At 39.9% G+C, this 22,270-nt stretch overlaps 1 protein-coding gene across 1 annotated transcript; it reads right to left on the reverse strand.

The window, feature by feature from the left end:
• Positions 1–331: 331 nt before the first annotated feature.
• Positions 332–22,233, reverse strand: anpeplb (alanyl (membrane) aminopeptidase-like b). The gene is made up of 21 exons (XM_084172392.1): positions 20,901–22,233; positions 20,737–20,778; positions 19,301–19,443; positions 14,291–14,433; positions 13,845–13,971; positions 11,268–11,422; positions 11,022–11,135; positions 10,752–10,895; positions 10,547–10,612; positions 10,283–10,348; positions 9,995–10,143; positions 9,224–9,303; positions 8,809–8,942; positions 3,906–3,961; positions 3,564–3,711; positions 3,354–3,442; positions 3,148–3,258; positions 2,722–2,889; positions 2,485–2,625; positions 1,545–1,626; positions 332–1,337 (listed from the first exon to the last, which is right to left on the reverse strand). Exons 1-21 carry the CDS (start codon positions 21,491–21,493, stop codon positions 1,170–1,172), a joined length of 2,919 nt encoding a protein of 972 aa, XP_084028518.1. The 5' UTR covers positions 21,494–22,233; the 3' UTR covers positions 332–1,169.
• Positions 22,234–22,270: the final 37 nt, after the last annotated feature.

The following is a 22,270-nucleotide window of genomic DNA, read 5'->3' on the forward strand; positions in this document are numbered from 1 at the left end:
ATGTGTCCAAAATGTAAACCATCACTTGGGTAAGAGTGATCATGCAAGGATGGAGTTATAGCTTTGACTAGTAGAGTAGTAAACGTTGCCTGCTAATCAGAATATCTGCATGTGCAAATGTATGAAGTAGCCACTTAGATCTAGGCTACAGTAGAATAAGTAAACTATTGTAGTTGATTTGAAATCATGCGTCCTCCAAAATAGATCAGAAACTTGTTTGGATTACCAACATGAATCAATAGCTACATTACTTGTCTACAGTATGTACCATAATGTATTACTATTTTTCTGAGCCCGTTACTAACATATTGTGTGAAATAATACACTTAGATACAATAATGTTATATTTATTGGTGAATATTCGTCTCACTCCCCCGACACAATAGCCCAAACTCAATCTAGTCCTTTTACCAATCTAACTTCAATCAATTTTATTAAAACTAATAAAAAGTATGGAAATGTATGCACTCACTACTACTGTAAGTCGCTCTGGATAAAAGTGTCTGCTAAATGACTAAAATGTTAAGAAAATAAAAAGGAAAACGGCAATATGCAATACTTTGACACATAATACATATTTTTACAAATACATACAGTAAGACATTGTATTGCTATAGTTATGTGTTGTTTGATAGTCTTTTATCAAAATAATTGTAGTTGTCAACCTGAGAAAGCGTTTTCTTTGGATGTGACTGTCAGTGTAAACAATATTGTCTCAAACAACAAATGGTGGAATGTTACTTGTTTAAATAAAATAGATTATAATTTCTCGTCTTGTTGAATTACAAGTGACAAAAACATTGAAATCTACATTTATTTTAGGTTTATATTACATGTTGATTATATGAAACCTGTTTTCGGATCTAATTGGAATGAAACCAAGGGTGTATTCATTAGTTGGATTCTGTTGCAAAACATTTGATCTGTTGTAAAATGTTTTGCAACGGAAAACATTTACTCCAAATGGAAAATGTTTTGCAAGGAAAAAAAGAGTTTCCCTCCCTGTTTGGTTACGTTTGCTCTGTTTGCTTCCTAGAGTAAACAGTTTGCAACAGACTAAACATTTTGCAACAGAATCCGACTATTTAATACACCCTAAGACTCAAGTCAAATACAGGGTGTGTTCAAAATCATGGCACTCTGGTCCATCTGGTTCTCATCCTATCAGCTCAGTTCAGCTGCTCTTGCCTTGACTCTTTTTTAAACCACTCCAGAACAGTCTGCTTGTTTTCCTTCACCCATTTAATGTTGGCCTCAGTTCTCTCAGTGGCTTGCTCTAGGGCCCTGATTGCCAAACGCAGTTCTTCTACATCATGGTCGGTCAGGAACTGTCCCAGCTGCACAATAACAATCAGGGAAAAGTTTGAATTAGGGCGGAAACCAGTAATTACTCAAAACTCAACTCCCACCAGCTGAACCTAGTCTCTCATCCCCAGACATGAAAACTAAATCACTGCATTCTATTCAGTCATCAAGACGGAGGAGAGGTTTGTGACTCAGATAGCGTTGTGGGCCTTGCCTGTTACCAATAGGGAGACGCTCACCTCTTCAAGCTCAAAGTCAGTGGAAAATCTCTGTGTCACTCCATCAATCAGGTTGCCAAGTGACATGATCCCTCCTCCGTACCTGAGGAGGAGAGCGGAGGGGAGAGGTGAGATGAGCATGTTTGCTCAGCAAGCAGTTTGATAGAAGCCAATTTAGATGACTGCCTGGCAACTCAGTGGCCTTGTGGTTAGAGTGTCTGCCCTGAGATCGGAAGGTTGAGTTCAATCCCTGGCAGAGTCATACCAAAGACTGTAAAAATGGGACCTGATGCGTCTCTGCTTGGCACTCTGCGATAGACTAGCGTCCTGTCCAGGGGGTGTACTTGTACATCAAGCTGCCTCACGCTACAGAAACAGGAGATAGACTAGCATCCTGTCCAGGGGGTGTACTTGTACATCAAGCTGCCTCACGCTACAGAAACAGGAGATAGACTAGCATCCTGTCCAGGGGGTGTACTTGTACATCAAGCTGCCTCACGCTACAGAAACAGGAGATAGACTAGCGTCCTGTCCAGGGGGTGTACTTGTACATCAAGCTGCCTCACGCTACAGAAACAGGAGATAGACTAGCGTCCTGTCCAGGGGGTGTACTTGTACATCAAGCTGCCTCACGCTACAGAAACAGGAGATAGACTAGCGTCCTGTCCAGGGGGTGTACTTGTACATCAAGCTGCCTCACGCTACAGAAACAGGAGATACAGGCAACTCCAAACAAATAAATGATAAATTAGAGGTGATTTCCTCTGATTGGCCAAGGAGACCTTTGTACCCGACTTGTTTGACTGGTCTACACCTTCCTTGAGGTTTATTTAGGTGATTTTTACACAACACTTTATGAGACACCATACAAAATAAATGCTAATAAGTCATGGGTCCATTATTTTAGTTGGAAAGGAACATGATATATATATACAGTAATTAACAACAGAAAAAAACATACTCCAAGCTGATGTAGTTCCAGTTTGCGCGTACAAAATTCCAGGCTATTGCTTGCCCTGCCACATTTCTGGCTATGTAGCTGATGGTAGAAACTGCATCCATTTTTCTTATCTTGTCAGGGTTCAAAGTGTACTCAAGGTATCTGCAAGATGAGAAGGAAATGCCTGATAAATGGTCTTTGCACAGCAACTAAAGTTTATATCCCGAAGAGGGTGGTACAGACGGAAAACTATCTAACCTGTTCAGGAGCCAGATCTTCCTGGTGCATGAGAGGGCATATCTTAGTTTGTCTTTCTCTGTGGCTGTGGCGGCATTCTCGAACTTGCCCCAAGCAAATTCCCATTCCTTCTCTCCCCCAGCAGCTATAGCTTGGCAGTAGATGGTGGCCTTCAGGTTAGGGTGTATACTATGGCAGTGGGGACAATTAAAGAGAGAAACCGAATCTGTTCATTAAAGTTAAAAGGATCAATACACTCAATATATCCAAAATTGCATATAACATTTTGGTATTAGGTTATTTAATCAATGTCATGCATATTACAGATTACGTGTTATGTTTTATGAATTATATGACGACCCCATTCAACTGTGAAATACAGTGCTAAGTACAGCAGGAACTAGCATGCATCTGGCTATGTTGGCTTGACGAAACCCAATTCCATACCAATTGGTAGTTTTGTTTGTCATCCAGTTGTCAAATAGCATTTTTGCCATTTCTTGGCACTCTGGAATGTCATTGCTGCATGCGACTGAAATGGCGTTAATCTGGTTGTACCTGGGAACGAATAATGACATGTTAATAACATACTTAAAGACAGGATGTGTTCAGAGGGTTGCAATATTTGATGATTATGAAAATATGTTTCTCACTGTGCAGAATGCTTCTCTGGGACCGTAGACAACATGGTGACATTTTCAAAATGTTGATAAAGGCCACCAACTTGCTTTCTTAAGTATGCCTGGAAATAGCATAGGAAAAATACTGTATTACACTCATATTTGTCATTTAAATTTGTAGGAATACAGTTTGCTATGATAAAAGGGCACTTTAATGTACAGTATCTTTATTTGATGACTGACCTGCATTGGGCCATAGACCTCGGAGCGATCAAACATGAGAATGAAATAGTCCAGGTTTCTCAGTGCTGATTCCCATGGTATGTACTCTGTGTCATTCCGGAGGTACTTGGTAGTTCTCAAAGCCAGTGTCACATTGATATGTTTGGCCCTTGATAAACAAATAAAATATATAATATCAGAAGACCTTAGCCGTCCAAAGAGGATATTATTTACATCATGAAAGTATAATTTCTGTAAGGTCCCAAACCATGAAAATGCAATCACTGTAATGTGTAAAACATGTTTATCAGAGTATACATGTTGAAGGAAGTCCATGAATGTATCAGTCTTAGATTAGATTACCTTGCCAAGTTGAATGCATCATCAATAAGCTGTCCCCGGTTGATGACTGGAATTTCCTGAGAATAAATCAAATAATAAAATGAATGAATTCTAGTTATTAAAGTCCTACTCCAGTCTCTTTTTTCACCTAATTTAACACCTGATTTACTTAGCAAAAGGCACATCTCAATAGGTGGTCCAGGTATGACATGACATGGCACAAGAGGGGCCTTTCCTTTTTTCACCTCTAGTGTTCCCGTAAGGAAGGGGGGAAGCCGATGATGTCACATCAGACCATCAGAGAAACTCATTGAATGTCCTACTCCTTGAAGTTTACAGTTGTGTTTAAAAAACACTATTTTGCTCAAAACATACACTACCGTTCAAAAGTTTGGGGTCACTTAGAAATGTCCTTGTTTTCAAAAGAAAAGCAATTTTTTTGTCCATTAAAATAACATAAAATTGATCAGAAATACAGTGTAGACATTGTTAATGTTGTAAATGGCTATTGTAGCTGGAAAAGCTGTTTTTTTATGGAATATCTACATAGGCGTACAGAGGCCCATTATCAGCAACCATCAGTCCTGTGTTCCAATAGCACGTTGTGTTTGCTAATCCAAGTTTATCATTTTAAAAGGCTAATTGATCATTAGAAAACCCTTTTGCAATTATGTTAGCACAGCTGAAAACTGTTGTGCTGATTAAAGAAGCAATAAAACTGGCCTTCTTGAGACTAGTTGAGTATCTGGAGCATCAGCAATTGTGGGTTCGATTACAGGCTCAAAATGGCCAGAAACAAATAACTTTCTTCTGAAACTCATCAGGTTCTGAGAAATGAAGGCTATTCCATAAGAGAAATTAAAAATCAGCCATTTCCAGCTACAATAGCCATTTACAACATTAACAATGTCTACACTGTATTTCTGATCAATTTTATGTTATTTTAAATGGGCCAAAAAATTGCTTTTCTTTCAAAAACAAGGACATTTCTAAGTGACCCCAAACTTTTGAACGGTAGTGTATATATTTTTTAGTGTGTGTCCATTACTGTATTTATACAGTATTTTTCAACCGGAAAAGTTCAAAGCTGGAGAGTGTCTTTAAAGCAAACTGCACAAGGGAGCTAGCATATTGTCTTATTTGACATCTTAAGGAATACCTATGTGAGAATGCTGTTCATCGACTACAGCTCAGCTTTCAACAACATATTCACCTCCAAGCTCGTCATTAATCTCAAGGCCCTGGGTATGAACACATTCCTGACACATTCCTGACAGGCCGCCCCAAGGTGTTCAGGCCACGCACGACTCCAACACATTTTACATTTTAGTCATTTAGCAGACGCTCTTATCCAGAGCAACTTACAGTTATTTTTTTATTTTTCATACAGGCCCCCCGTGGGAATCGAACCCACAACCCTGGCGTTGCAAACGCCATGCTCTACCAACTGAGCTACATCCCTGGCAGCCATTCCCTCCCCTACCCTGGACGACGCTGGGCCAATTGTGCGCCGCCCCATGGGTCTCCCGGTCGCGGCCGGCTACGACAGCCTGGATTCGAACCAGGATCTCTAGTGGCACAGCTAGCACTGCGATGCAGTGCCTTAGACCACTGCGCCACTCGGGACACTATCATCATTAAGTTTGCTGACGACACGACAGTGGTGCCTGATCACCGGTGGCGACGAGACACCCTACAGGGAGGAGGTTAGAGCCCTGTCAGAGTGGTGCCAGGAAAACAGCCTCTCCCTCAACATCAGCAAAACAAAGGAGCTGATTGTGGACTACAGGAAAGAGGAGAGGGACCATGGCCCTATTGACATTGATGGGACTGCAGTGGAGAGGGTCAAAAGCTTCAAGTTCCTCTGTGTGCACATCACAGAGGACCTGACATGGCCCAATCACACCAACACTGAGGTGAAAAACAGCTGCACCATCAAGAGCATCTTGACCGGCTGCATCACTGCCTGGTATGGCAACTGCACAGCCCTCAACCACAAGGCTCTACAGAGGGTTGTGCGGACGGCCCAATACATCACTGGGGGCAAGCTCCCTGCCCTCTAGGACATCTACACCAGGTTGTGTTTGAGGAAGGCCCGGAAGATCGTCAAGGACTCCAGTCACCCGAGCCACGGACTGCTCACTCTGTTACCATCTAGCAAGCGGTATCGGAGCATCGGGTCTCGGACCAACAGGCTCCGAGACAGCTTCTACCACCAGGCCATCAGACTGCTGAACAGCTAACACTAGCAGTCTCCTGCACAGAGCTGAGACTTAGTGACTATTTGCACCGACTCTCCACACATCCAACCCTTACACACAAGCACACACTCACAACTGTCCATAAACAAACACACACAAACAAACACGCAGTCAATGCTGCTGTTCTATTATATACTATTTATTCAACTGCGTGACCAAGACACTACCCACTTTATATCTGTAAATTCAGCCAGGGCGAAATTGTGGTGTAGATATTGGGGGGGACGAACAATAGACGGGCTCGGGGGTAGTCCTCCCCCAGATTTTTGTTGTTGACATTTTAAAACGCATTTCCTGCAACTCTACACAGTTTGACATTACTTATTATGCCTCTCGAGGGGTATTTTGAGGGGTATATGGAGGGGTATTTTGAAAACACAGTATAAGTGTAAGGCCCCCACAACCCCCCCAAAAAAGGGAAAAATCAGGAAAACAGCTAACATTTCAACACATTTTGCCATGGGACAGAGAGAACAATCTGCAGTTTTATAATGTTACTCTACACATTTTGTCATGAGGCTGAGAGAAAATGTTGCAGTTTTAAAGCTAATTTCCTGCTATTCTATACATTTTGCCATGGGGTAAAGTAACTGTCCAGTGAAAATCTCCAAAGCAGAAAAAACACTTAAAATCCCCCAACTCAAACTTGTATCTCAAACAGACCATTTAAAAAATGTGTGCTATTTCCTCATAGAGGACGATGTCACCCTCCTGAGGAGGATGAGCTGGCTAATCAGTGGTCTACTTGCATTAATATTTTTTATGACCGGTATTGCCCACACCATTCTGTTGTTGAGGTACGCCCACACCATTCTGTTGTTGAGGTACGCCCACACCATTCTGTTGTTGAGGTACGCCCACACCATTCCAACACAGAAAAGCTGCTTTTTTTAACATACTTAATTACGATTTCTTGGTAGGAAAACAATTTCACTCATACTGTAATTAATTAGTCATATTTCATAGAAATCTGGAAACACTGAACAGTTACTTTAAAGCTAATTTCCTGCAATTCTACAAATTTTGCCATTGCTTATGACGTATTCATATGCTACAACAAATATTTTGTAAATATTTTTTGAATAAATTATTGGGGGGGACCAATCGACCTGTTCTGAATATTGGGGGGGGAACTGTCCCCCCATTCCCTGTGGCAATTTCGCCTATGAAATACAGTCATACTTGACATGGTCCTCTGTAGCTCAGCTGGTAGAGCACGGCGCTTGTAACGACAGGGTAGTGGGTTCGATCCCTGGGACCACCCATACACAAAAAAAATTATGCACGCATGACTGTAAGTCTCTTTGGATAAAAGCGTCTGCTAAATGGCATATTATTATTATAACACAATCATGATCTATACTGTATAACCTATTGTGTACACAGGGCTGGCTCTAGCCTTTTGGGGGCCCTAAGCCAGATTTGGTTGCCCCCCTTTCTGAAATTTCCTGAAATTCTACACAGGGGGGGGGGGGGGGGGGGGGGAGTTACAATTTTATAAAAATGGTCATGCAATTCTACTGATTTTGCCATGGGGCAGAGATAAATAAATGTCAGTCTTATAGCCAATTCCCTGCAATTCTACCCATTTTGCCATGTGGTGGAGAGAAGTTTTTTTCAGTTTTAAAGCACATTTCCTGCAATTCTACACATTTTGCCATGATTATGCCATGTTAATGATATCTGAGTGAGAGTGACTAACAAAATCAATGTGGGCCCCCTGGAGGTCAGGGCCCCTGGGCACGAGCCCTGCGTGACCGGTCGGTATTTGACCATGATTACTACAAGTTCAGATAGCTGGCTGACTAACTTACCAACCTGAAATTCTACACATTTTGCTGGGGGGGTAGTTACAATTTTATGAAAATGTACATGCAATTCTACTGATTTTGCCATGGGGCAGAGATAAATAAATGTCAGTCTTATAGCCAATTCCCTGCAATTCTACACATTTTGCCATGTGGTGGAGAGACGTTTCTTCAGTTTTAAAGCACATTTCCTGCAATTCTACACATTTTGCCATGATTATGATATCTGAGTGAGAGTGACTAACAAAATCAATGTGGGCCCCCTGGAGGTCAGGGCCCCTGGGCACGTGCCCTGCGTGACCGGTCAGTATTTGGCCATGATTACTACAAGTTCAGATAGCTGGCTGACTAACTTACCAATCTAAAAATTGTTAGCCGACATGGCTAATTGAGTGGTTGTCAGTGACTGACATAGCAAGAGAAAATTGCTGATGCACAATCAAATTTCTAACTTGCACCTTGAGTACTACTATTCTAGCTTACTCTCAACAGTATGTTGAGACCCCAACTGAGGAGGGGGAGGAGGGGGTTGTACTGCAATTTTGAGGGAGCTAGCACACAAGGCATTTTGCTGCACCTTTTAAACCTGCTGTAAACTGTTAACGTGACGAATACATTTGATTTGAAGAATGTACTCACAAAAACCTTTTCCAGCACATTCTCTCCAAATATTTCTTAACAAAATATTACCTAGTCTTCTCAGAATATGCTACATTGTTTATTTTGGATCAACAGGCTGCTTTGATAATGCACAGGAACAGCCTTCTAAGCACTAGCAATATATAATGTGCTCTGTTTCGTGTCTGACTTGGACTGTATGGACAATACTGTTCTACACAAATGAGGAAGACTTACGTGAATATTCATTTCCAGCTGAGAGAGCAGTCTATCCCAATTCACTGGATCATAGTTGACTCTGAAATATCCCATACAGTTTATGTTGGCAAGCACCCACTTGCCATCTTCAGACAGGTAATCTGGCATCAGTACTGTTGAGCAAATTCAGAACATGAGAGTTACATTTTCCCTCAATTAGGTTTTTATTGACAGAACTAATGACTAGCACCATTTAATTAGTTGGGTTTGCTATTATCATACATTATACAGTATATTTGCCATGTTCAGTCTATCTATAATGGAGAATTACTGTACATAATATAGCTCATCAGATCATCTCTCTCATTTAGCCTGGGGACGAGGTTACTCATAAAGTGATACTAAGACAAACATTAACAATTGTACATAGTACATTCAATTAAATATTCCTTACCTTGATATTTTTTTGCCAGTGTAACTAGTTTTATGGGTTCACCTTCCTTCATCACTCTGATTGGGACATGCCATTCAAAACTAATGAAAGAGAAAAAGTTCCTAAACAATATATTGACATAATATTATGACCTACAGCTATATTCACATATGCTAATAAAATGCTTCATTGTAGGCCTAATTCATTACAATGTAATCCAATCAAAACTGTAATAATATACTATAGTAACACTTCATTTGAAATGATAACAGTGTCATAATATTGTTGTAAACATGTCATAACTGAATGGCATGGCAGTGTCATTTTGCATGCATTGGAAACGGTTATGACAGGTGTTACGACTAACAATTTTAGCAACACTTTTTAGGTGAGTAAGCAACATAAGCTGTTATGTCAACATATGTCATAACTGTTTCTGATGTATGAAAAATGACACTGTCTTGTCATCTTATGACATTCATTATGTCATGTTCATGATAATAGTATGACGCTGTTATGGCTTATAGTTCAATTAAAGTGTTACTCTAAAACTGTTGAGTGGAAATGTCTGTCAGAGTACTCTAGCAACAATCCATTGCTTAGAGAACAAGAGGTGGAGTAGCCTGGGTTTGAACTCCACACCTGCTGTGGGGGACGGACCAAGCACAGGATTTCACAAGGTCAGTCATATGGGCATCTAATTCTACACGGAGGGGACAATCAGTGGTTCAGGAAACCTGTTATATTTGTTTTCTCTCTCTGTGGTGTTTCTTGACATAGTGCAGGACTTACTCGTAGTCAGATGTTTGATTTAGGAGGAAATGTTCTTGAGAAACTGCCCCATTGGTGGTGTTGATGGTGATGACTGGGTAGCCCATTTGCTTTGTCCAAGTGTCCATGACTTCAGCAACTTTAATGTGGCCGCTGTCCTCGTCCACCGCCTAGAATGTTTTTGTCATTAGCATTTTATACAATGTATTCATGCCACTAAAGCATTTTATAAATTTTACATGCTTGAAAGCACACAATTACATATACTAATGTTGTGTTGATAGGCCTAGTAAAACTATCAGCTTTTACCTCTTGTAAATATTCCCACAGGTCCTTGTGTACAGTATTACTGTACTGGAAAGCCTGAAGATATTTCTGAAACATTTTGAAACAATAGTATTTACACACACTCTTAAGAATTTGACAAAAAGGTAATTGATTATTGATCCACAAAAGGTTCCCATTAGTTTTGATACATCCATGTGGAAAATTACAAATATACAACATAGATGTTCCACACACTGACAATAAGCCATTCTACACATTAATGGACAGAGACATAGTTGTACTTACTCTCAGACCATTCAGAAATACCCTCTCATCCAGATAATCTGCGAGCATTCTCAGCACAGCTGCCCCCTGAAGAGTGAAGATATGTTAATATTAATAGATTATATAAACTAATTCCTTCACTATATAGAACATTCCTGTTCAATGTTAAAAAGAAACATTTTTGATATCATCTCTCTTCCCCCATGGGGCTCTGTCACAACCAGACCTTGCTGTAGGTGATGGAATCGAAAAGTTGAGTGATGTCACTAGAAGTTTGAACATCATCCTCTTTAGAGCTTAGGGGATGGGATGAGGCCAACGAATCCACTTGAAATACAGTCTGGATGTCATTTAGAACAATCAGATCTTTCTGGAAAAACAAAAGAATCAGAGACCAAATGAAAAGAAGCCTCTTAGAAGTGTTACTACAATTTGCAATCTGATGCAACAGATGCAGAACAAATATACAGTTATTAATAAGTTGATGGGGACATACTATGTTCCATGTTGGCTCAATATGATCCACTCCCATATAGGATATATATGTTGCAAATCCCTCATTCAGCCACAGGTCATTCCACCATTTCATTGTCACCAGGTTTCCAAACCACTGAAAACAACAGATTTAGGTGGCGTTACAGTGAATGCCACTACAATGCAAGATCATGTTTTTAATTAATTGTAGTTCTCTTTACATTAATACATATATTACATTTTGAAATAGTAATTTTGAGTTTTGTACCTGATGGGCAAGCTCATGTGCAATAACTGTGGCAATCCACTCTTTGTTTGATGTGGAGGACACCCCTTCCTCATATAGCAGAGCTGTCTCACGATATGTTACCAAGCCCCAATTCTCCATGGCACCTGCGCTGAAGTCTGGTAGAGCAATCTGATCTAAAGTAGATAGAAAATAGGCAGTTGTGGAAAAAGTACCCAATCTTCATACTTGAGTAAAAGTAAAAGACACCTTAATATAAAATGACTCAAGTAAAAGTATTTGATTTTAAATATACTTAAATATCAAAAGTAAATGTAATGTAAAAAATATACTTAAGTATCAAAAGTAAAAATCATTTAAAATTCCTTATAGTAAGCAAACAAGACAGCACCATATTTCTGTTTTATTTTTTTACAGATAGCCAGGGGCACACTCCAACACTCAGACATAATTTACAAACAAAGCATGTGTGCTATGAGTCCGCCAGATCAGATGCAATAGGGTTGACCAGGGACGTTCTCTTGATAAGTGCATGAATTGGACCATTTTCCTGTCCGGCTAAGCATTCAAAATGTAAAGAGTACTTTTGGGTGTCAGGGAAAATGTATGTAGTAAAAAGTACATAATTTTCTTTAGGAATGTAGTGAAGTAAAAGTAAAAGTTGTAAAAATTATAAATATTAAAGTAAAGTACAGATACCCCCAAAAAACGACTTAAGTAGTACTTTAAAGTATTTTTACAGTGGGGAAAAAAAGTATTTAGTCAGCCAGCAATTGTGCAAGTTCTCCCACTTAAAAAGATGAGAGAGGCCTGTAATTTTCATCATAGGTACACGTCAACTGTGACAGACAAAATGAGGAAAAAATATCCAGAAAATCACATTGTAGGATTTTTAATGAATTTATTTGCAAATTATGGTGGAAAATAAGTATTTGGTCAATAACAAAAGTTTCTCAATACTTTGTTATATACCCTTTGTTGGCAATGACACAGGTCAAACGTTTTCTGTAAGTCTTCACAAGGTTTTCACACACTGTTGCTGGTATTTTGGCCCATTCCTCCATGCAGATCTCCTCTAGAGCAGTGATGTTTTGGGGCTGTCGCTGGGCAACACAGACTTTCAACTCCCTCCAAAGATTTTCTATGGGGTTGAGATCTGGAGACTGGCTAGGCCACTCCAGGACCTTGAAATGCTTCTTACGAAGCCACTCCTTCGTTGCCCGGGCGGTGTGTTTGGGATCATTGTCATGCTGAAAGACCCAGCCATGTTTCATCTTCAATGCCCTTGCTGATGGAAGGAGGTTTTCACTCAAAATCTCACGATACATGGCCCCATTCATTATTTCCTTTACACGGATCAGTCGTCCTGGTCCCTTTGCAGAAAAACAGCCCCAAAGCATGATGTTTCCACCCCCATGCTTCACAGTAGGTATGGTGTTCTTTGGATGCAACTCAGCATTCTTTGTCCTCCAAACACGACGAGTTGAGTTTTTACCAAAAAGTTATATTTTGGTTTCATCTGACATTCTCCCAATCCTTTTCTGGATCATCCAAATGCACTCTAGCAAACTTCAGACGGGCCTGGACATGTACTGGCTTAAGCAGGGGGACACGTCTGGCACTGCAGGATTTGAGTCCCTGGCGGCGTAGTGTGTTACTGATGGTAGGCTTTGTTACTTTGGTCCCAGCTCTCTGCAGGTCATTCACTAGGTCCCCCCGTGTGGTTCTGGGATTTTTGCTCACCGTTCTTGTGATCATTTTGACCCCACAGGGTGAGATCTTGCGTGGAGCCCCAGATCGAGGGAGATTATCAGTGGTCTTGTATGTCTTCCATTTCCTAATAATTGCTCCCACAGTTGATTTCTTCAAACCAAGCTGCTTCCCTATTGCAGATTCAGTCTTCCCAGCCTAGTGCAGGTCTACAATTTTGTTTATGGTGTCCTTTGACAGCTCTTTGGTCTTGGCCATAGTGGAGTTTGGAGTGTGACTGTTTGAGGTTGTGGACAGGTGTCTTTTATACTGATAACAAGTTCAAACAGGTGCCATTAATACAGGTAACGAGTGGAGGACAGAGGAGCCTCTTAAAGAAGAAGTTACAGGTCTGTGAGAGCCAGAAATCTTGCTTGTTTGTAGGTGACCAAATACTTACTTTCCACCATAATTTGCAAATAAAATCATAAAAAATCCTACAATGTGATTTTCTGGATTTTTTTTCTTCTCAATTTGTCTGTCATAGTTGACGTGTACCTATGATGGAAATTACAGAACTCTCTCATCTTTTTAAGTGGGAGAACTTGCACAATTGGTGGCTGACTAAATACTTTTTTCCCCCCCATAAGTACTTTACACCACTGAAAATAGGTTATTTTATATTCTATTCCATTTCCAAGCTTTGGTTGTAGCTGGTTGATTAAATTTCAGCTGATGATTTAATTGAATTTCACCTTCTTACTTTGTTTTGGACAGTTTATGTATGGAGTAAATAATTAAATTGATTAGATGGATTTTATGACAATTCATCTTTGTTGAACACTTGCGATGTTATGATTAACCCATGCTTATTTTACATCGTTATGATGCAATCATGCCCATACATACCTAGCTTGCTCAAAGGATAATTCATTTTAAATACTCCAGGACTCTCATAGAACGCCAGAATATTTCCAGTGATACTTGCAGCATACTTTGCATGTCCAGATTTTATGGCCTCCGGTCGAGCATACGTCTTTAACAAACCGAACAGAAAATAAAAAAGTGAGTTTTAGTATCATATCAATATGATTTGGTGAGTAAAAACATCTCTACCATGAAAATCAGCAGTGTAGTCTAAACTGAATACATTTAAATAGTATAGCGGTTTAGCTGGAATCTAGAGAGAATTGCCATTTATATGTAATTTACTACAGTATTAACTTTCTTTGATATGGCTATTGAAATACAAACCTTTTCACATGGTCCTTGTTATATCTATGCAACAAAATACAAGTCATTTTGTTGATATAATGCACTATTACAGTTATGATTCAACAACTACAGCTACATACCTTAATGTCAACTCTTTCATGTGTAGATCCTATGGATTCGAAATCAGACACTGTGAAAGCTAAGAGGTAAGTTGACATTTTCTTAGTCGTTTGAAAGCGAGTGACTTCCCAGGTCTCTCCATCGATATCCTCAAGGGTTGTACCTAAAAGGAATAAAAAAGACTCTGTACTTGATGACTTTGATAGTATGAAAGGAAAGAGTTTTGTTTTGACACTCATTACACAATAGTATCTACAGTAAATACTCAATATAAGCTAAAAGAACAGGCACAGTATATGCATGCATTAGCCTCATAATCTGTGAATTATTGTTTACAAAAAGTCCTGCATATAAAATGGGGAATTTAATGAGAAGTCATAAATGTATGTCTACATTTTTGAATATACAGTATAGCATATTGTTTTCCAGAAGGGCTACAGTTTCAAAAGTATTGGGACAGTCAATTTTTTGTTGTCGTTTAGGCTCTGTGCTATAGCACTTTGGATTTGAAATGATACAATGACTATGAGATTAAAGACTGTCAGCTTTAATTTGAGGGTATTTCTATCCATATCGGGTGAACCCTTTAGAAATTACAGCACTTTTTGTACATTATCCCTCCATTTTAGGGGACCAAAAGTATTGGGACAAATTCACTTACAGTGAGGGAAAAAAGTATTTGATCCCCTGCTGTCTTTTATACAGGTAACAAACTGAGATTAGGAGCACTCCCTTTAAGAGTGTTCTCCTAATCTCAGCCCGTTACCTGTATAAAAGAGACCTGGGAGCCAGAAATCTCTCTGATTGAGAGGAGGTCAAATACTTATTTCCCTCAATAAAATGCAAATCAATTGATAACATTTTTGACATGCGTTTATTTCTGGATTTTTTTGTTGTTATTCTGTCTCTCACTGTTCAAATAAACCTACCATTAAAATTATAGACTGGTCATGTCTTTGTCAGTGGACAAACGTACAAAATCAGCAGGGGATCAAATACTTTTTTCCCTCACTGTATATGTGTATTAAAGTAGTCAAAAGTTAAGTATTTGGTCCTATATTCGTAGCACGCAGTGACTACATCAAGCTTGAGACTGTACAAATTTGTTGGATGCATTTGCTGTTTGTTTTGGTTGTGTTTCAGATTATTTTGTGCCAAATAGAAATAAATGGTAAATAATGTATTGTGTCATTTTGGAGTCACTTTTATTGTAAATAAGAATTCAATATCTTTCTAAATACTTCTACATTAATGTGGATACTACCATGATTACGGATAATCCTGAATGAATCGTGAATAATGATGAGTGAGAAAGTTACAGACGCACAAATATCATACCCCCAAGACATTATAACCTCTCACCATTACAATAACAGGGGAGGTTAGCATTTTTGGGGGGGGGGTAAGATACAGTGGGGGAAGAAAGTATTTAGTCAGCCACCAATTGTGCAAGTTCTCCCACTTAAAAAGATGAGAGAGGCCTGTAATTTTCATCATAGGTACACGTCAACTATGACAGACAAAATTGAGGAAAAAAAATCCAGAAAATCACATTGTAGGATTTTTTATGATTTTATTTGCAAATTATGGTGGAAAATAAGTATTTGGTCACCTACAAACAAGCAAGATTTCTGGCTCTCACAGACCTGTAACTTCTTATTTAAGAGGCTCCTCTGTCCTCCACTCGTTACCTGTATTAATGGCACCTGTTTGAACTTGTTATCAGTATAAAAGACACCTGTCCACAACCTCAAACAGTCACACTCCAAACTCCACTATGGCCAAGACCAAAGAGCTGTCAAAGGACACCAGAAACAAAATTGTAGACCTGCACCAGGCTGGGAAGACTGAATCTGCAATAGGTAAGCAGCTTGGTTTGAAGAAATCAACTGTGGGAGCAATTATTAGGAAATGGAAGACATATAAGACCACTGATAATCTCCCTCGATCTGGGGCTCCACGCAAGATCTCACCCCGTGGGGTCAAAATGATCACAAGAACGGTGAGCAAAAATCCCAGAACCAGATGAAACCAAAATAGAACTTTTTGGTAAAAACTCAACTCGTCGTGTTTGGAGGACAAAGAATGCTGAGTTGCATCCAAAGAACACCATACCTACTGTGAAGCATGGGGGTGGAAACATCATGCTTTGGGGCTGTTTTTATGCAAAGGGACCAGGACGACTGATCCGTGTAAAGGAAAGAATGAATGGGGCCATGTATCGTGAGATTTTGAGTGAAAACCTCCTTCCATCAGCAAGGGCATTGAAGATGAAACGTGGCTGGGTCTTTCAGCATGACAATGATCCCAAACACACCGCCCGGGCAACGAAGGAGTGGCTTCGTAAGAAGCATTTCAAGGTCCTGGAGTGGCCTAGCCAGTCTCCAGATCTCAACCCCATAGAAAATCTTTGGAGGGAGTTGAAAGTCTGTGTTGCCCAGCGACAGCCCCAAAACATCACTGCTCTAGAGGAGATCTGCATGGAGGAATGGGCCAAAATACCAGCAACAGTGTGTGAAAACCTTGTGAAGACTTACAGAAAACGTTTGACCTGTGTCATTGCCAACAAAGGGTATATAACAAAGTATTGAGAAACTTTTGTTATTGACCAAATACTTATTTTCCACCATAATTTGCAAATAAATTCATTAAAAATCCTACAATGTGATTTTCTGGATTTTTTTCTTCTTCATTTTGTCTGTCATAGTTGACGTGTACCTATGATGAAAATTACAGGCCTCTCTCATCTTTTTAAGTGGGAGAACTTGCACAATTGGTGGCTGACTAAATACTTTTTTTCCCCACTGTATTTGTGCGTCTGTAACTTTCTCACTCATCATTATTCACGATTAATTCAGGAGTATCCGTAATAATGGTGGCATCCACATTAATGTAAAAGTTTTAGAAAGATATTCTATTCTTAGTTACAATAGAAGTGACTCCAAAATGACACAATACATTATTTACCAGTCATTGCGTGCTATGAATATAGGACCAAATACTTTAATACGCATATACACTACCAGTCAGAAGTTTGGACACACCTACTCATTCAAGGGTTTTTCTTTATTTTTACTATTTTCTACATTGTAGAATAATAGTGAAGACATCAAAACTATGAAATAACACATATGGAATCATGTAGTAACCAAAAAAGTGTTAAACAAATCAAAATATATTTTAGATTCTTCAAATAGCCACCCTTTGCCTTGATGACAGCTTTGCACACACTTGGCATTCTCTCAACCAGCTTCATGAGGTAGTCACCTGGAATGCATTTCAATTAACAGGTGTGCCTTCTTGAAAGTTAATTGTGGAATTTATTTCCTTCTTAATGCGTTTGAGCCAATCAGTTGTGTTGTGACAAGGTAGGGGTGGTATACAGAAGATAGCCGTATTTGGTAAAAGACCTAGTCCATATTATGGCAAGAACAGCTCAAATAAGCAAAGAGAAACGACAGTCCATCATTACTTTAAGACATGAAGGTCAGTCAATACGGAAAATGTCAAGAATTGTGAAAGTTTCTTCAAGTGCAGTCGCAAAAACCATCAAGCGCTATGATGAAACTGGCTCTCATGAGGACCGCCACAGGAATGGAAGACCCAGAGTTACCTCTGCTGCAGAGGATAAGTTCATTAGAGTTACCAGCCTCAGAAATTGCAACCCAAATAAATGCTTCACAGAGTTCAAGTCACAGACACATCTCAACATCAACTGTTCAGAGGGGACTGCGTGAATCAGGCCTTCATGGTCGAATTGTTGCAAAGAAACCACTACTAAAGGACACCAATAAGAAGAAGAGACCTGCTTGGCCCAAGAAACACGAGCAATGGACATAAGACCAGTGTAAATTTGTCCTTTGGTCTTGAGTCCAAATTGGAGATTTTTTATTCCAACCGCCGTGTCTTTGTGAGACGCGGTGTAGGTGAACGGATGATCTCTGCATGTGTATTTCCCACCGTAAAGCATGGAGGAGGTGGTGTTATGGTGTGGGGGTTCTTTGCTGGTGACACTGTCTGTGATTTATTTAGAATTCAGCACACTTAACCAGCATGGTTACCACAGCATGCAGCGATACGCCATCCCATCTGGTTTGGGCTTAGTGGGACTATCATTTGTTTTTCAACAGGACAATGACCCAACACACCTCCAGGCTGTGTAAGGGCTATTTTACCAAGAAGGAGAATGATGGAGTGCTGCATCAGATGATCTGGCCTCCACAATCCCCCGACCTCAACCCAATTGAGATGGTTTGGGATGAGTCGGACCCCAGAGTGAAGGAAAAGCAGCCAACAAGTGCTCAGCATATGTGGGAACTCCTTCAAGACTGTTGGGAAAGCATTCCTGGTGAAGCCGGTTGAGAGAATGCCAAGAGTGTGCAAAGCTGTCATCAAGGCAAATGGTGGCTATTTGAAGAATCTCAAATATAAAATATATTTTTAGTTGTTTAACACTTTTTTGGTTACTACATGATTCCATATGTGTTATTTCATAGTTTTGATGTCTTCAATATTATTCTACAATGTAGAACATAGTACAAATAAAGAAAAACCCTTGAATGAGTAGGTGTGTCCAAACTTTTGACTGGTACTGTAAGTGAATTCGTCCCAATACTTTTGGTCCCCTAAAATGGGGGGACTATGTACAAAAAGTGCTGTAATTTCAGAAAGTACCCTCAAATGAAAGCAGACAATCTGCACTTTAACCTCAGTCATTTTATCATTTCATAGTCATTGTATCATTACAGAGCCAAAACAACAACAAAATTGTCATTGTCCCAATACTTCTGGAGCTCACTGTACCTGCAGGATTCCTACAGGAATTGTCCTAAAGGAAAGTGGCCCCGAAAATCCTGTGGGATATGCTGCAGGACATCCTATTCCTGCAGGATATGTACTGTATTATGCAGGATTTTTCCTGCAGGATTCCTGTACAACCTTTTTGTAAGGGTACATATGAATGTAAGGCGCCTTTTAGAAGGTGGGTTAACATGACCTAGTATGACAATAGTATGAAATGTGATTCTCACCTATGACTTTCCCATTTGCTAGTGCTGTCGTGCCAGGCCTATGGATGATAGTGACTCTAAATGTAGCCTTCATGGCTGGCTCATCGAAACAAGGAAATACTTTCCTGGCGTCGGTTGGTTGCATTTGGCTAGTAGCGATGAATCTGTGGAAAGTATTTGTTGAAAAATAGGATAAATATTACAACTGGAATTGAATAACAGTGTAACAACAGCAATACAATACAGAAAAGAGTTGCTTGTTAGTTAATTTTGATTCAATTAGCTTTTTCAGTATTTCAAATTATCCACGCTTCCAATGTCTATGCAGCTACAGTATGAACAGTGATGGACATTTTTTGCAATACAGGACTGTAATTGTAAAGCCACTGAGGAAGTAACAATGTCTCAAATGAGTGTCCTAATCTATTCAAGGAATGTGAAGCAAAGCTGTTGGTGAAGTGAACAGAGGAAAAATGTGCAACATTATCCCAGGAGGTCTTTTTACAATAAACACTTTTAAGTTGAACATATAAATATGAGCCAGGCCTGAACAACTGCTGGGTGATTTGATATGACAAGAAATAAAGAAATATAGTCCCATTTGTAGGGACATGTTGTATACATCTGTACACATGTCCGCTGAAGAAGCCACTTTGGGGTATTTTTTAAGAAATTGGAATTCCATCTGTAAGCAAATCATGTTTTTTTAAGGAAACAGAGTGCAATAGAATACAAACCATGATAAACTTTGTATTCGATCTCTGTTCAAGCACAGTGGTCTATAAACTAGCAGGTCACTGATTTACAGCATGGAAACAATCACATATGAATGTGTCAAGGTGTAATGATGAGGTGGTTTCAGGTTGCTTTCTGGTTGCTTAGTACTGGCCACTACTAATTTATTTCAAGGAAGCACTGCTGATCAAACCCGTGAGGACTTATGAAACAGAGTAATTATCTTTCCTGCCAGACTCCTAAATGTAACCATATAACAGCCTCTAACAAGAGGTCTGACCTAATGACACAGTAGGTAGAGCAATGTGTCTGCCTTGTAATTGCAAGGTATGTGGTTCAAGCCCTGCCCTGGCTGTCCCCCTCAATTACTACATTGGTGGCAGAGGGGCAAATTATCCCATAGTCTGTCAGGCCTTTGTTGGATGTGCATCCCTGTTTTAGTTGGGGTGTACAAAGTGTTCTGCCTCATGATGATACAGGGGAAGTATGTAGCCTCCCTGTCAAGAGGTCTAAACTTTTTTAAGGTTCAGGAGTGTGCTTGCCTTATTATCAAAAGGTCACTACACCACTATCACCTGTAAATTGCCCATGTAATCATGCCTTTATCAGACAGAGAAAGCTCTATCCAACCGGAACACTGTTTAGGGTGGTGGTTTGTGATCAATCCAGTTATGTAATGCTGTTGATGCAAACATATATTATCAGACTTGTACATGTATTACCTTTCATCAAGCTCCACGATGATCGTTTCATTCCCGAACCACCTGTAAATGGGTTTTCATATAAGTCAAGTCTAATTTCCATCTCACAGCATTCCTTTCATATATGTTTGACAACAAATCATTCATAGTTTTAGTTTCTCAGTAGTTATCAAAGAAACCCTTACCTTTCAGTGTCATCCTCTGTGCTTGGCCCTTTTTTGTATGAACTCATGTAAAAACCAGCCAGATCATCAAGGAGCTCCCCCTCAAATGCAGTAAAGAGACTGTAGTTCCCATCTTCAACTAAAACACTGTCCAGTCTAATCTCTAAGAAGTTACTTTCATTACTATACAGTATGGTGTTGTCAACTTTGATGATCTTTCCCTTGTCAAGATCTGTCACCTTTACAGCAGTCACATTCTGTTCTTTACTGTGAAGGACGATAGTTTTGGTGTTCTCCACACATCTAAAATACACAGTGGAGTTTCCAGTGAAGATGAGAGATTGATTGTTAGTGTTGTTCATCACGATGTAGAGGTGAGGCTGTAGTACGATGTCATAGCTCTCTGGAATCAGGTTTCCAGGGAGTCTCATGTTGGGTGGTGGTCCAGTTGGATACGGAGTAGTGGCATTAGGTGTTGGTGGTGCTGTAGGTTGTGTCTTGATTCTTTCGTTCTCATACACAATAATCATTGTAATTATTCCACCAATAGATGAGACGGTCAACACCACTATGGCTATGGCCAGGAACTTTGAGATATACACCCCTGTGGCCATGTCCAGTCCTTCTGGAAGAGCCTCACGCCTCCCGTTGTGTTGGTAAAGCTTGGAACTCGGAACTGAACTTGAAACTGAACTGAGTTGCCTTTAACTGGCTCTATGTCTCTATCCGACCTCCCATAAACATGCAGACTGCTATGGGGATAAGCTAACCAGTTATTGCTCATAGATTTAGCATGAACTTGCCTTTGCAAGCAAAGAGTAATACTGAAGGTCGATGTTCATTCAAATGAAATCAGTCAGATTTTTCTCCCACACATCTGGCATTGGTTATCCTCTCATACCATCAATCCTGGGTTAGGTGAACCTCAAACGGGAATGCTTTGAAACCCAAACATCACAAGCCTCTCAATAAGTGCGTGGCACAAAAAGTGATACATACTTTATATCGCGTGAGCTCCTCTCAAAAGAAAAATGTACTTTAAGAGCAAGAGAAAAAGCATGTTGGCCCTCTGGTGTCTATGTTGATCCTCACAGTTCTAAGTAATGATAGAACCAGCTGTGTAGCCCTCTGAGTCGTCAAGAGTTCTTTACCCGTTTCCAAAACAACCTCGAAGTACACTGACAGGTCTGTGTCCCACCAGCACTGGATTATTATGCATTCAGGGAAAATTAGGAGCATGTGTTTATGTGAGGAGGGTGTGCTCTAGGGCAGGGGATTTTAGCACATCATTATTTGGAATGGCCCCCTTCACCATAAACACATGCTCCTAATTACCTCAAGATAAAAATAATGAAAATGGAAGTAAAGGAACATTCTGGGAAATTGGGTCT

The sequence above is a fragment of the Coregonus lavaretus genome (assembly GCF_964263955.1).
Source record: "Coregonus lavaretus genome assembly, chromosome: 11".
Lineage (NCBI taxonomy): Eukaryota > Metazoa > Chordata > Actinopteri > Salmoniformes > Salmonidae > Coregonus > Coregonus lavaretus.

Excerpts from the sequence above, each read along its gene's own strand:
- anpeplb (XM_084172392.1), bottom strand. The coding sequence starts at position 21,493 with ATGGCCACAGGGGTGTATATCTCAAAGTTCCTGGCCATAGCCATAGTG. Across the intron at positions 3,259-3,353 it reads CCAGAGAAGCATTCTGCACA|GTACAACCAGATTAACGCCA; the intron begins GTGAGAAACATA and ends ATTCGTTCCCAG. Across the intron at positions 2,890-3,147 it reads ACAAACAAAACTACCAATTG|TATACACCCTAACCTGAAGG; the intron begins GTATGGAATTGG and ends CCACTGCCATAG.